Source organism: Salvelinus fontinalis, chromosome 22, assembly GCF_029448725.1.
Source record: "Salvelinus fontinalis isolate EN_2023a chromosome 22, ASM2944872v1, whole genome shotgun sequence".
Classification (NCBI taxonomy): Eukaryota; Metazoa; Chordata; class Actinopteri; order Salmoniformes; family Salmonidae; genus Salvelinus; species Salvelinus fontinalis.
The window spans coordinates 5,662,528-5,678,703 of NC_074686.1; the positions used below are offsets into that span (position 1 = coordinate 5,662,528).

At 41.4% G+C, this 16,176-nt stretch overlaps 1 protein-coding gene across 2 annotated transcripts in view; it reads left to right on the forward strand.

Moving 5' to 3' along the window:
- The window catches only part of LOC129819624 (choline transporter-like protein 4), a 34,186-nt gene extending 18,844 nt beyond the window's left edge, over positions 1-15,342 (forward strand). For both annotated transcript variants that reach the window (XM_055876027.1, XM_055876028.1), the window contains 19 exons: positions 986-1,064; positions 1,379-1,478; positions 3,018-3,149; positions 5,299-5,359; positions 7,359-7,479; positions 8,046-8,129; positions 9,520-9,632; positions 11,027-11,149; positions 11,329-11,428; positions 11,705-11,797; positions 11,936-12,038; positions 12,228-12,490; positions 13,368-13,462; positions 13,561-13,664; positions 13,812-13,885; positions 14,035-14,105; positions 14,255-14,349; positions 14,430-14,514; positions 14,652-15,342. In XM_055876027.1, the coding sequence (XP_055732002.1) occupies positions 986-1,064; positions 1,379-1,478; positions 3,018-3,149; positions 5,299-5,359; positions 7,359-7,479; positions 8,046-8,129; positions 9,520-9,632; positions 11,027-11,149; positions 11,329-11,428; positions 11,705-11,797; positions 11,936-12,038; positions 12,228-12,490; positions 13,368-13,462; positions 13,561-13,664; positions 13,812-13,885; positions 14,035-14,105; positions 14,255-14,349; positions 14,430-14,514; positions 14,652-14,770 (2,015 nt within the window). In that variant the 3' untranslated portion in view covers positions 14,771-15,342. The remainder of the gene's footprint in view (positions 1-985; positions 1,065-1,378; positions 1,479-3,017; positions 3,150-5,298; positions 5,360-7,358; positions 7,480-8,045; positions 8,130-9,519; positions 9,633-11,026; positions 11,150-11,328; positions 11,429-11,704; positions 11,798-11,935; positions 12,039-12,227; positions 12,491-13,367; positions 13,463-13,560; positions 13,665-13,811; positions 13,886-14,034; positions 14,106-14,254; positions 14,350-14,429; positions 14,515-14,651) is intronic.
- Positions 15,343-16,176: the final 834 nt, after the last annotated feature.

The window sequence follows — 16,176 nt, forward strand, 5'->3', positions numbered from 1 at the left end:
TTCCTGGCTTCTCTCTCTGGCTGTCAATCTCTCTTTATGACTCTTACATCCCTTTTGAAACTCAGGTGTCCTCGCCATAATGCCTTATGTAAATGTAGTATTTGCAGGCAGAACGCACAGTCTGGCCATGCTGGCTAAACAAAACAACAGTGACGTAATCACCCTGGTCCCTTCCTCAATTCCAACAGTTCGTCAAATCGCCACTCACAAGTGAGAACAGCACCTCCATTGTCGAGAGTGCACTGGAAACATAAGCTTGTCATTGGTTCTATGATTTTCTGACTTTTCCCTTCAAAGTCTATACCCTCACCTTTCTCTATAATTATAAGGTATCTCTATGGCCTTGATATTCTCCTCCTTTTTGTCTTTCGGTCGAAAGGCCTCCCTCCTCTGACTCACACCCAGAGTGGTTCCAAAGAGAAGTTCCAAAGCAGAAGCTCACCCTCACCCACAACATCCTGTCATCAAACACATTCCAGCAGGCACTCACTCTGCTTTTTCTTGAGTCAATAGAGCTGCCTGATAAGGAGGTCATATGAATATATTGCCAATGTCAATAGCTTAGTATCTGATTAATGGGAAAGGATATTGTGCATTGATCGGATATACAGTAGGCCTTTTATTGAAAGGAGGGGAGTAGTGGTTTAGTATATAAAACCAAATTAAGTTGTTGATGTCAATGAGTTTTGTACTGTACCTTTCAAAAGTTTGGGGTCACTTATAAATGTCCTTGTTTTCCATGAAAATATACATGAAATGAGTTGCAAAATGGATAGGAAATATATGTTGACAAGGTTATAAATAATTCTTTTTAATTGAAATAATAATTGTGTCCTTCAAACTTTGCTTTCGTCAAAGAATCTTCCATTTTCTTTTGAATGGTAGTGTATGTTAATGTATTGTATTATTTGACTGTGGTAAATGTATTGGGGTCCCCACCTCCCTGTTTAGATATTGATGTGTTTTGTTTTTATATTTCCACCAGCCTGGCTTTATGGTGATCCCCGACATGTCCTCTACCCACGGAACTCTACCGGAATGTTCTGTGGCATCGGGCTCAATAAGTAAGGACCTCTCTGGGGTCCGTGATGTGTTTGAACTTGAAATCCTTTATGAACCAAGTATAATTTTATTCAGAAGTTTAGAAGACTTGAGGCTATGTAATGTGAATTTACTAATCATGCATTTTTGCCATAAATGCAACAGATAAAAGTGGAAAATCTGGCCAATCCAGTCAGACATGTCATCTGGGTTAATAATTCAATCTTGGCATTCCTCACTATACAGTATATTCAACTGTCATATTATATATTTCATTCACAATGCATAGTTATGATTCTGTGAGTACAATACAAACTGTTACATTTTCCTTTCCCAGAGCTCAACCCAGTGTGTTCTACTTTGACATACTGAAATGTGTCACATCAATCAACATCATGGCCGCCACCCTTAATGGGTTACAGTGCCCCACCACACAGGTACAGTAACATCACACCATAATGTTCTAGTTTCTAAGGCTGATGTCAGGAGTAATAAGGAACTCTGTGCACATCTACAATGTCCCATTGTGTGCCACTGTGTGTTTCTGGGTCAAATTGTATTTTATATGTAATGTCTTCACCAACCCGTTCATACAAGTTCTCTTCTATTTAATTTTTATTTGTGTGAGGCATTTTTCTTATGGTCTCTACATCCCAAAATGTCATGTGTATCTGCATATTGTTGCTACAATAATGATCCCCGTTACACATTCTGTATACTTCTGGCCCTTCTTTGGACACTGTGTTAACAACCCTACAGACGAGCTTCAATGCCATACAACTCTCCTTCCGTGGCCTCCAATTGCTCTTAAATACAAGTAAAACTAAATGCATGCTCTTCAACCGATCGCTACCTGCACCTGCCCGCCCGTCCAACATCACTACTCTGGATGGTTCTGACTTAGAATATGTGGACAACTACAAATACCTAGGTGTCTGGTTAGACTGTAAACTCTCTTTCCAGACTCACATCAAACATCTCCAATCCAAAATTAAATTTAGAATTGGCTTCCTATTTCGCAACAAAGCATCCTTCACTCATGCTGTCAAACATACCCTCGTAAAACTGACCATCCTACCGATCCTCGACTTCGGTGATGTCATTTACAAAATAGCCTCCAATACCCTACTCAATAAATTGGATGCAGTCTATCACAGTGCCATCCGTTTTGTCACCAAAGCCCCATATACTACCCACCACTGCGACCTGTACGCTCTCGTTGGCTGGCCCTCGCTTCATACTCGTCGCCAAACCCACTGGCTCCAGGTCATCTACAAGACCCTGCTAGGTAAAGTCCCTCCTTATCTCAGCTCGCTGGTCACCATAGCAGCACCCACCTGTAGCACACGCTCCAGCAGGTATATCTCGCTGGTCACCCCCAAAACCAATTCTTCCTTTGGCCGCCTCTCCTTCCAGTTCTCTGCTGCCAATGACTGGAATGAACTACAAAAATCCCTGAAACTGGAAACACTTATCTCCATCACTAGCTTTAAGCACCAGCTGTCAGAGCAGCTCACAGATTACTGCACCTGTACATAGCCCGTCTATAAATTAGCCCAAACAACTACCTCTCCCCCTACTGTATTTATTTATTTTCCTCCTTTGCACCCCATTATTTCTATCTCTACTTTGCACATTCTTCCACTGCAAATCTACCATTCCAGTGTTTTACTTGCTATAATGTATTTACTTCGCCACCATGGCCTTTTTTTTGCCTTTACCTCCCTTATCTCACCTCATTTGCTCACATTGTATATATACTTATTTTTCTACTGTATTATTGACTGTATGTTTGTTTACTCCATGTGTAACTCTGTGTTGTTGTATGTGTCGAACTGCTTTGATTTATCTTGGCCAGGTTGCAATTGTAAATGAGAACTTGTTCTCAACTTGCCTACCTGGTTAAATAAAAACATCTGGGACAGGCATCAGGTTTCAGTCACAATGTGAATACCTCTTCATTCCTCACCCTGCAGGTGTGTGTGGAAAAGTGCCCAGATGTGTTCTGGGCTCTCAATCCTATTGCCTACTTACCGAATGCCAAGCCACAAGACTACTTCAACCAATCACTCTGCGTGTCATCCTTTGATCTAGCAAGAACTACACTGGTAAGTCCCATCCATTTGCTTGGAGCCAACTCTGCTAATTACACTGCTGGGTGATTTTAAAAAGTCATAGTCAATTGATTAATAATACTCTTAGCAAAAAAAAATCTTGAATTTACAATATGTAGAATCTATGAGATTAGAAAGATTCAGAGCTTTTCTGAAACATCACAGCACAATTGAAAAATATATTTCAAATATAAATCAGGGTTAGGGGAAAATATTTTTTACATTTATATATACAGTACAAGTCAAGTTTGGACACACCTACTCATTCAAGGGTTTTTCTTTATTTTGACTATTTTCTACATTGTAGAATAATAGTGAAGAAATCAAAACTGAGATAACATATATGGTAGTAACCAAAACAGATTTAAACAAATCAGAGATTCTTCAAAGTAGCCACCCTTTGCCTTGATGACAGCTTTGCACACTCTTGGCATTCTCTCAACCAGCCTCATGAGGTAGGCACCTGGAATGCATTTCAATTGTTAATTTGTGGAATTTCTTTCCTTCTTAATGCTTTGGAGCCAATCAGTTGTGTTGTGACAAGGTAGGGGTGGTATACAGAAGATAGCCCTATTTGGTAGAAGACCAAGTCCATATTATGGCAAGAACAGCTCAAATGAGTGAAGAGAAACAAAAGTTTATCATTACTTTAAGACATGAAGGTCAGTCAATCTGGAAAATTTCAAGAACTTTGAAAGTTTCTTCAAGTGCAGTCACAAAAACCATCAAGCGGTATGATGAAACTGGCTCTCATGAGCACTGCCACTGGAAAGGAAGACCCAGAGTTACCTCTGCTGCAGAGGATAAGTGCATTAGAGTAAACTGCACCTCAGATTGCAGCACTAATAAATTCTTCAGAGTTCAAGTAAGACACATCTTAACATCAACTGTTCAGAGGAGACTGTGTGAGGCCTTCATGGTTGAATTGCTGCAAAGAAACCACTACTAAAGGACACTAATAATAAGAAGAGACTTGATTGGGCCAAGAAACATGAGCAATGGACATTAGACTGGTGGAAATCTGTCCTTTTGGTCTAAAGAGTCCAAATTTGAGAATTTTGGTTCCAACCGCTGTCTTTGTGAGACGCAGAGTAGGTGAACGGATGATCTCTGCATGCGTGGTTCCCACCGTCAAGCATGGAGGAGGAGGTGTGGGTGTGCTTTGCTGGTGACACTGTCAGTGATTTATTTAGAATTCAAGGCACACTAAACCAGGATGGCTACCACAGCATTTTTCAGTAATACACCATCCCATCTGGTTTGCGCTTAGTGGGACTATAATTTATTTTTCAACAGGACAATGACCCAAAACACACCTCAAGACTGGTTAAGGGCTATTTGACCAAGAAGGAGAGTGATGGTGCTACATCAGATGGCCTGGCCTCCACAATCACCCGACCTCAACCCAATTGAGTTGGTTTGGGATGAGTTGGACCGCAGAGTGAAGGAAAAGCAGCCAGCAAGTGCTCAGCATATGTGGGAACTCCTTCAAGATTGTTGGAAAAGCATTCCTCATGAAGCTGGTTGACTGAATGCAATGCTGAGAATGCAATGCTGAGTGTGCAATGCTATCATCAAGGCAAAGGGTGGCTACTTTGAACAACATAAATTATAAAATATATTTGATTTGTTTAACACTTTTTTGGTTACTACATGATTCCATATGTGTTATTTCATTGTTTTGATGTCTATACTATTATTCTACAATGTCAAATAGTAAAAAAAGAAAAAACCCTTGAATGAGTAGGTGTCCAAACTTTTGACTGGTGTGTGTGTGTGTGTGTGTGTGTGTGTGTGTGTGTGTGTGTGTGTGTGTGTGTGTGTGTGTGTGTGTATATCGAAGATTGGAAATTATGCGGACAATTACATTGATGGAAACAACAATCTTATCTGCAATATTAAAGCTGATCTGCCTCTTTAATTTGTTTTATTAATACATTTTAAAAAGTTCCGTCCTATAACTATGGAGGATTTGTAAATTCACATTTTCTTCAAATAGGCTTTCATTGATCATGGTTTTCAGTGACTCCTCAAAGCCTTTGGACTGTCTTTTGGAAATCGATTTAACTGGAGGGTTTTCCTAGTTGTTTTTTTACTCTGAATATCCAAAATTAGTAGTTTAACCTTTTTTTCTTTACCTCAGAAAGTTAAGGAAATTGTGGATCAAGAGCTGTGTCCGTTCTTCTACACTCCTACAATCTCTGGTGAGTGATCCTTGCTTTTTTCATATTCACTTTCATAATTACATACAGTGCATTCAGTCCCATTGACTTTTTCCACATTTTGTTACGTTACAGCCTTGGATAAAAAAAAAAAAGAAATCCTCATCAATCTACACATAATAACCCATGATGATAAAGCAAAAACAGGTTTTTAGAAATGTTTGCAAATGCATTAAAAATATAAACCAGATACCTTATTTACATAAGTAGTCAGACTCTTTGCTGCATCCTGTTCCCAATGATCATCCTTGATGTTTCTACAACTTGATTAGAGTACACCTGTGGTAAATTCAATTGATTGAACATGATTTGGAAAGGTACACACCTGTCTATATAAGGTCCCACAGTTGACTCTGCATGTCGGAGCATATATCAAGCCATGAGGTCGAAGGAATTGTCCGTAGAGCTCCGAGACAGGATTGTGTCAAGGCAATGATCTGGGGAAGGGTACCAAAACATTTCTGCAGCATTGTAGGTCCCCAAGGACACAGTGGCCTCCATCATTCTTAAATGGAAGAAGTTTGAAACCACCAAGACTCTTCCTAGAGCTTGCTGCCCGGACAAACTGAGCAGTTGGGGGAGAAGGGCCTTGGTAGTCACTCTGAAAGAGCTCCAGAGTCCCTCTGTGGAGATGGGAGAACCTTCCAGAAGGACAACCATCTGCAGCCCTCCACCAATAAGGCCTTTATAGTAGAGTGGCCAGATGGAATCCACTCCTCAGTAAAAGGCACATGACACCCCTCTTGGAGTTTGACAAAAGCCACCTAAAGGACTGACTATTAGAAACAAGATTTTCTGATCTGATGAAACCAAGATTGAACTCTTTGGCCTGAATGCCAAGTCACATGTGGAGGAAACCTGGAACCATCCCTACGGTGAAGCATGGTGGTGGCAGCATCATGCTGTGGGGATGTTTTTCAGTGGCAGGGACAAGGAGACTAGACAGGATCGAGGACTCAGCGACTCTGAGCACACAGCCAAGAGAACGCAGGAGTGGCATCGGGACAAGTCTCTGAATGTCCTTGAGTTCAGACCCCCTGAGTAAAGGGTCTGAATACTTTTGTAAATGTGATGTTTTAGATTCTTTTATGAATTTGCTAACATTTTTAAAAACCAGTTTTTGCTTTTTCATTATCAAATCAAATGTATTTATATAGCCCTTCTTACATCAGCTGATATCTCAAAGTGCTGTACAGAAACCCAGCCTAAAACCCCAAACAGCAAGCAATGTAGGTGTAGAAGCACGGTGGCTAGGAAAAACTCCCTAGAAAGGCCAAAACCTAGGAAGAAACCTAGAGAGGAACCAGGCTGAGGGGTGGCCAATCCTCTTCTGGCTGTGCCGGGTGGAGATTATAACAGAACATGGCCAAGATGTTCTACCGCTCCTGCTGTCTCTAGAGAGTTGAAAACAGCAGGTCTGGGACAGGTAGCACGTCTGGTGAATAGGTCAGGGTTCCATAGCCGCAGGCAGAACAGTTGAAACTGGAGCAGCAGCACGGCCAGGTGGACTGGGGACAGCAAGGAGTCATCGTGCCAGGTAGTCCTGAGGCATGGTCCTAGGGCTCAGGTCCTCCGAGAGAAAGGGAGAATTAGAGAGAGCATACTTAAATTCACACAGGACACCGGATAAGACAGGAGAAGTACTCCAGATATAACAAACTGACCCTAGCCCCCCGACACATAAAATACTGCAGCATAAATACTGGAGGCTGAGACAGGAGGGGTCAGGAGACACTGTGGCCCCATCCGATGATACCCCCGGACAGGGCCAAACAGGCAGGATATAACCCCACCCACCCATTATGGGGTATTTTGTGTAGATTGAGGGGGGGGGGGTGATTTAATAAATTTTAGAATAAGGCTGTAACAGAATGTGGAAAAAGTCAACGTGTCTGAATATTTTCCAAATGCACTGTATCTAGAAGTCGTTAAATATAAACATTTCAAATGAATTATGTTTTATTTTTATATTTTCCTTTAGTGCTGGGAAGATGCGTACCTGATGTTACAGCTCTGAAAAATATTCCTAATGACTTTGCCAATACGTCGGGCTTGCCATCAAGCATCAATGATACAGTCAATGGCATCGGGAATGCAAAAGGGTAGGGGGTGTTGTGTGTGTGTGTGTGTGTGTGTGTGTGTGTGTGTGTCAAAAGTTTAGATGCACCTACTCATTCAAGTATTTTTTTTATTTTTTATTTTTTTTTTACATCACAGCACAGTTGAAAAATATAAATCAGGGTTAGGGGAAAATAATAAAGGAAAATATATTTTATTTATATTTACAGTACCAGTCAAGTTTGGACATACTGTAGCTACTCATTCAATGTTTTTTATTTATTTTTAAAATGATTTTCTACATTGTAGAATAATAGTGAAGACATCAAAACTATGAAATAACACATATGGAATCATGTAATAACCAAACAAATGTTAAACAAATAAAATATATTTAATATTCTTCAACAGCCACCCTATATCTAAGATTCTTCAACAGCCACCCTTTGCCTTGATGACAGCATCTTCAACCGTTATAAATTCTGTTAACAAAATCGTCCCTGCTTTTGTCTTAATTTATCCTGTAGTACTCTTCATCGTGCTGTTTTCTGTCGAAGACATTGTCAGTAATTACTAGCATTAACATGTCTTTTCCCTGTGTGTCTTGTAGTGACATGGTAAACAGCTTCAAAGCCAAGGAGATTGGAGTGAGAATCTTTGAGGACTTTGCGTCATCATGGCAGTGGATCATCGCGTGAGTCTCTCTCGGGTTCATTTTCACCTCTCATCAGACCACCCCCTACACCAGTTACTTGTCAATGCACAATTTCCAGTGTGCTGTGGTAATAGAACAGGAGAAACCAGAGAAGTTTGCATGGTCGTTCTATCGTTCACGTTACACTTAATACATTTAACTTATTAAATATGAGATTGCTGCAGATAGAAGCTAACATTGATAAGAGATGGCATGCTTATTAGGGCCGGGACGATACCAGTATTACTGCAAGGAAACAAAACACGGAGCGGATTTCACTTTAGGAAAACGGCCTAATGTTGGAAACAAACATCATTATTATTATGAAGCATCACAGCACAGTTGAAAAATATATGGCAAATAAAAATCCGAAATGGATGATGTTGGAAGATGGATGGGAAAGGTTTAGTGGAGCTGAAGGGTGGGACTAATAACAAGATAAACAATGTAGTGCATACGGGATCTGTGAAATGTGCATAGGTGCGGAGCTATTGTGAAATAGCACAGTTACAAGTGGAAATCAAACTGGATGGACAACAGAAATAGAGGAAGGACTAAGAACAAACAAGAGAGAACTATTATAAAGTAGACTGTGTCTGTAAAATGTGTATAAGATGTATAAATTGAAGGTAAAAACAGAAATGTTTATCAGTTTACTCCAATTGGGGGATCGGTGGTAGGGTTTGCAGGGAATAATAATAAAGGTATACTCTTTAAAAAAAGTATGTATGTCTATGTAGGTATGTGTATGTATATATGTGTATATGTATGCATACGTGAATGGATATATATATTTACCCCAAAAAATATGGGGGATTGGAAATGATGCAGACAATTACATTGGAAGCAACATTCTTTCCGCAATATTAAGCTGATCCACCCCCCAAAGTAAAAAAACAAAAAAACAAACATCATTATGTTGTCATCTAGTCACATTTTTATATATTTTTCAAGCTACAGCACACAATATTTGACATAGAGACCGTTTTTAAAGAACCGACGAGCTTGGTCTGCTCCGTGTTTTCATTTTTGCTAAGAAAAAATGATTGCCATACTGGTATCGTCACAGCCCTAATGCTTATGACGCTAAGTGCTTATAAAACTGGACAAACCTGTAGGTGTCAAAGTGTGTTTTACCTGTATCAGACCCATATCTTTAGATACATGGCTTTGACATGTATATCCGGTGGCTTGATACATATTTACAAATCACTTAAGTCAATTATGTAATAATCCTTAATCTGTGACACCGGCCTTATATTTTAATAATGACCAGAAATGTCTCTTTCGAATTTTTGTTTTCCTCCACCTCCTTTTAACTTTATCCTCTCTCCGCTCTTCCAATCCACTCTCTTACCCAGCTATGTTCCTCTCTCCTCTCCTCCCTCAGTGCACTGGTCATAGCCATGGTGGTCAGTTTTCTGTTCCTCCTTCTGTTGCGGTTTATCGCCCCTGTTATGGTCTGGGTTCTTATATTTGGAGTGTTGGCAGTAGGTGCCTATGGTAAGTCATTGATAATAACAGGTGTGGTAACAATATGTCTACTAGCATGTATGTAGTGTACTCTCTCTAGTAGGTCTAAACACACATGACCAAAAGTATGTGGACACCTGCTCGTTGAACATCTCATTCCAAAATCATGGGCATTAATGTGGAGTTGGTCCCCCCTTTGCTGCCAAAACAGCCTCCATTCTTCTGGGAAGGCTTTTCACTAGAAGTTGGAACATTAATGCAGGGACTTGCTTCCATTCAGCCACAACAGCATTAGTGAGGTCGGGCACTGATGTTGGGCAATTAGGTCTGGCTCGCAGTCGGCATTCCGATTCATCCCTAAGGTGTTTGATGGGGTTGAGGTCGTGGCTCTGTTCAGGCCAGTCAAGTTCTTCCACACCGATCTGGACAAACCATTTCTGTATGGACCTCGCTTTGTGCATGGGGGCATTGTCATGCTGAAATAGGAAAAGACCTTCCCCAAACTGTTGCCACAAAGTTGGAAGAACAGAATTGACTAGAATGTCATTGTTTGCTGTAGCGTTAAGATTTCCCTTCACTGTAACTAAGGGGCCTAGCCCGAACCATGAATAACAGCCCCAGACCATTATTCCTCCTCCACTAAACTTTACAATCGGCACTATGTATTGGGGCAGGTAGCGTTCTCCAGGCATCTGCCAAACCCAGATTCGTCCGTCGGACTGCCAGATGGTATAGTGTGATCCATCACTCCAGAGTCCAATGGCGGCGAGCTTTACACCACTCCAGCCTACGCTTGGCATTTCACATGGTGATCTTTGGCTTGTGTGCGGCTGCTCGGCTGTGGAAACCCATTTCATAAATCTCCCAACAAACAGTTATTGTGCTGACGTTGCTTCCAGAGGCAGTTTGGAACTCGGTAGTGAGTGTTACAACCGAGGACAGGCGATTTTTGCATGCTACGCGCTTCAGCACTCGGCGGTCTCGTTCTAGGAGCTTGTGTGGACTACCACTTCGCGGCTGAGCCATTGTTGGCCCTAGAAATTTCCACTTCACAATAACAGCACTTACAGTTGACCGGGGCAGCTATAGCAGGGCAGACGTTTGACGAACTGACTTGTTGGAAATGTGGCATCCTATGACGGTGCCACATTGAAAGTCACTGAGCTCTTCAGTAAGGCCATTCTATTGCCAATGTTTGTCTATGGAGACTGCATGGCTGTGTGCTCAATTTTATACACCTGTCAGCAATGAGTGGGGCTGAAAAACCCGAATCCACTAATTTGAAGCTGTGTCCACATACTTTTGTAATATATAGTGTATGTAGTTCACATTGGTTTAAGAACATGGACTTTTCAGGGTGGTTAAAGCGTGTTTTTTTTTCTGTCGCGCTCTGCTTGCCTGCCTGCAAATCTGTCTGTCTGTAGGCATATATCACTGCTGGTGGGAGTATGACAACTACAGAAAGTCGACTGTCTCCATCACTGACATAGGCTTCACCACCGACTTCAAGGTCTACTTTCAGGTCAAGGAGACCTGGCTGGCCTTCTGTGAGTCTGATATTACACATGCTCATTCTATGTCTGTTTTCTTCTGTACACAGACTGACAGACATTCCTTTCTGATGACAACTTTGTACCATTGTGTTGACCCATCTACTTCCTCCCTACATCTCTTTCTTTCTATCTATCTTTCTTTTTTTCTTTTCTTTTCTTTCTTTCTCGCTCAGTGATAATCCTGTCTGTGGTAGAGGGCATTCTTCTCCTGACCTTGATCTTTTTGCGAACCAGAATCCTCATCGCAATTGCTCTCATCCAGGAGTCCAGCAAGTGAGTCATGTTAGATATATGAGCCAGGATTACACATACTGGCCCATACACACACACACACACACACACGCACGCGCGCGCGCGCGCACACACACACACACACACACACACACACACACACACACACACACACACACACACACACACACACACACACACACACACACACACACACACACACACACAACCATGTATTGTGACAAATATTCTACCAATATTGCGATACAACCTAACTTTTCAGCACACGTCCTGTAACTATGTCGCTCTCTTTCACAGGGCTGTCAGTCACATAATGTCTACGCTGTTCTATCCTCTCATCACCTTTGTTCTCCTGGTGGTGTGTGTGGCCTATTGTGGCATCACTGCTCTGTATCCTCTCAGTCATTTAAATATTTGTGGGTATTTACACTGCCTATTATAGTTTTATGACAAAAGGTCTGTTTTGTATCTGTGTTCCAGTCTACAAACTCCACGGTATCATTAACCCACTTAACAGAGGTTGTTTAGGTATCTGGCCACTTCAGGTACTCCAGTGTACAAAGTGGTGGCTCTCAACTCTACTCAGGATAACTGTGGCCAAATCAGCGGCAATGAGACCTGTGACCCACAGGTAAGTGTCCCTGATTTAACTTTGACCCCATAGAGATACATGCAGAAAGCCCAACTCAGAAATACAGAAAATGTGTCTACTTAGTTCAGCCATCTACTTAAAAAAAAAAAAAAACAGTTTGACCCCTTTCCATCTCTTCATTAATCTCATCCCTTCCTCTTTCATCTCACCCCCTTATCTTTCCCTCAGACATTCTACAACTCTACAGACTACTCGTGGTGCCGATCGGCGCGCTGCATCTTCATCAAGTACAACAACGAGGGCCTGCTGCAGAGGAACCTGTTCTACCTGCAGATCTACAACGTGGTGGCCTTCCTGTGGTGCATCAACTTTGTCATCGCCATGGGCCAGTGCAGCCTGGCTGGGGCCTTCGCCTCCTACTACTGGGCCTTAAACAAGCCCTCGGACATCCCCACCTTCCCCCTTTCCCAGGCCTTCATCCGCACAATACGGTAAGGGAGTAGACAAACACTTCAACAGTAGGGGTGTGGTGGTGCCTTTCCTTGCCTGGCCACTAGAGGGTCCACAGACCATATACTGAGTGTACAAACATTAGAAACACCTTCATAATACTGAGTTGCACCCCCTTTTGCCCTCAGAACAGCCTCACTTTGTCAGTGCATGGACTCTACATCTTGTCAAAGTGTTCCACAGGGATGCTGGCCCATGTTAACTCCAATGCTCCAAGTTGGCTGGATGTCCTTTGGGTGGTGGACCATTTTTGATACACACGGGAAACTGTTGATCGTTGCAGTTCTTTTTATTTTTTATTTAACCTTTATTTTCACTAGGAAAGTCAGTTAAGAACAAATTCTTATTTACAATGATGTCCTACCAGGTAACAATGGGTTAGTTGCCTTGTTCAGGGGCAGAACGACAGATTTTTACCTTGTCAGCTCGGGGATTCGATCCAGCAACCTTTCGGTTACTGGCCCAACGCTCTAACCACTTTTTGACACTCAAACCGGTGTACCTGGCACCTACTACCATACCGCGTTCAAAGGCATTTAAATATTTTGTTTTCCACATTCACACTCTGAACGGCAGACATACACAATTCCATGTCTCAAGGCTTACAAATGCTTCTTTAACCTGTCTCCTCTCCTTCATCTACACTGATTTGAAGTGGATTTAACAAGTGACAGCAATAAGGGATCATAGCTTTTACCTGGATTCACCTGGTCAGTCTGTCATGGAAAGAGCAGGTATTCCTTATATTTTGTACACTCTGTAATCTGAGCCAGAATCAAATGTTGTATTTTGTTAGCTTTCCATTCAATTAACTCCCTCTCTCCCCCTATGTCTATGTTTCTTTCTTGTTTCTCTTAGGTACCATGTTGGCTCCCTGGCATTTGGTGCTCTGATCCTCACCCTCATCCAGATAATCCGGATCATCCTGGAGTACCTGGACCACAAGACCGGAGGTAAGGCTGGAGGCCACCTTGGACTTCCCTTAAACTGTTATTATTATCCGATTCAAACATGTAATCGCTCTATTATATATGTGTCTCTTTCTCTCTAGCGGCTCAAAACCCCTGTTCTCGGTTCCTCATGTGCTGTCTGAAGTGTTGCTTCTGGTGTCTGGAGAAGTTCATCAAGTTCCTCAATAGAAACGCCTACATCATGGTCAGTCTCCACTACGTCACCATAACATCATCACATATACCTGTTAACTCCAAGTCCCTGTCAGTCAATCTCGCTCAGTTCCCCCAGTATAGAATATTTCTGGTAGGCTAAGGCTAGGTGTCTAATACACACCTCTTTTTTCCACAGATTGCCGTATATGGAAAAAACTTCTGTGTCTCCGCTAAAAACGCATTCATGCTTCTAATGAGGAACATTGTCAGGTACAGTATGTGCTCTAGTAATGGTTGGTATGCCTGTGGGAAGGTGTAGACTTGTTTTTCCCTCTTACATAAGAACATTTTGCATGACTGCTGTGGAACCAAAGCTGAGTGGTGGGGACGTGTTTTCCTGACTGTGCCTCTCCACTCAGGGTGGTGGTGCTAGATAAAGTGACGGACCTGCTGCTGTTCTTTGGGAAGATGCTAGTGGTGGGAGGAGTAGGTAAGAGGACAACATAATTATTATGGTGTTATCATTGGTGGTAGTTCTGAATGGGAGCTCCTTTGGTGCATTTTACAGGCCAGAAGTGTGATTGGATAACCGGTCTAAATGAATCTTTAACCAATCCTCCTCTACTCTTCTCTTCTCAGGTGTCCTGGCCTTCTTTTTCTTCTCTGGCAGAATAAGACTACCAGGCAGCAATTTCCGTACTGAAATGCTCAACTATTACTGGATGCCCATTATTGTAAGTCAGTCATATATACAGGTAATTAAATGTGTGTTAGAGAAAGAAATTGACAGTGTTGTATGTCTTGGTGGTAACAGGGGGTTGTGGTGGGAGCATACCTCATTGCTCATGGATTCTTCAGTGTGTACAGCATGTGTGTGGACACACTTTTCCTCTGCTTCTGTGAGTAGAGCACCTCCAGCAACAAATATTACTGTATCAAATACTGAAAACTCATGCATTACATTGTTACATATCTTACTTCATTGCACATTTTTTTTTTCAACATGCCTGTCGATTTTTCTCTCCCTTTCTCACAGTGGAGGACTTGGAGCGACATGACGGAACGATGCAGAAGCCATATTACATGTCCAAGAACCTGATGAAAATCCTCAATAAAAAGAACAGGGGACCTAAAAATGGCAAAGGAAAGGATTGATGAAATAGTGCCTTTAGACAAATTAGAGCCACAGTTACTTTCAATATCCTAGAAACATAACAACATCTGAGAAATGTGACCTTTTTTCTTTCAGCCTTATCACTCCTTCTGTTTTCCCCCTTCTGACATGTCAAAGTTGACCCATAATGGATCACTTTTTTGCATTTTCAACTTGAGATTACATGTATGTGTCCACGCTTATGAGTGTGATTAGATATTTTCTTAAATTCCAGCTACTACTCCTAACTTACCAAAACTCTAACCAAAACCAAATGTTTATTCTCTCCCAGTGCTTATTTGTTTTCAGAAAATATACCTTTTTCTCAAGTGAGCAAATTATTTATTAGATATAGAAATCGTCGCCATAACTGTTTTAAATACTTTTTATGATCCTCAGTACTCTGTATATTGTTTCAGTTTAAGGTCTCTGTTAGTTTATTTGTTAAAGTAACACTCAGTTTTATGATTCTATATTTTTTTTAGATGTTATGTAATATTGTAGATATTTTTTTAACATTTTATTGTAATTATGATTATATCTAACACTTTATTAAAATGTTTTCCCATGCTGACATCACTCCTGTATATTTCCTTGCACAGTGATGGATTGTTCTACAGGAATATACCTCTGGTTTATTTCACACATCAGCTTGAATCAGTGGCGCATGTGTGACCTTCTGAAAATCTTGAGACCCTTGCAGGCTGCAGCCCCTTGTACATGGGAGCTGAAGACAAAGCTCTCTTTAGCAGAACTAATAGCAAGTCAGGTATGAGGTGTCTCAACGTGATCTGAGCATTTCCTATTATTCTGTACGTAAATCCGAGACACTTCATTTAGTATGATATGTAACGTTTCGAATGGTATGTGTTTATTTGTGGCTCGCTTACATCCAATTAGTATATTTTGCAAAATGTACAATATGTTACGAATTCCAATTTGTTCTTGCTAATGTTTAGGTGGCTAACGTTAACGTCAGCTATCGCTAGTGGATAAGGTTAGGTTAAAGGATTAGCTAACAAGCTAAATAGTTGCTAATTAGCTAAAATGTTACTTGTCCGTGATGAGATTCGAACACGCAACCTTTGGTTTGCTAGACGCTCACGTTATACGCCCGCCCACCCACCCTATTTTAGATTTTGCCTTAAGTAACCTTCTGTCTTAAGTAATATCATACTAACTTAAGTGTCCCGGATGTAAGTTTACTATATTACGTCTAGTCTGAGACCAGTCTGGTCCCCTAATTCTATTCTTATTAAGTATGGACCCTGGAACAAATCAAATTCAGTCTAGAGTGAGCACATCCATCCATTTGGCTGCGCACGCACTCAACACAACTACAGTACTTTCAGTTGTCAAGTATCAATGTTAATTTACCTCACATACTGTACTACCCAATATGTCATAA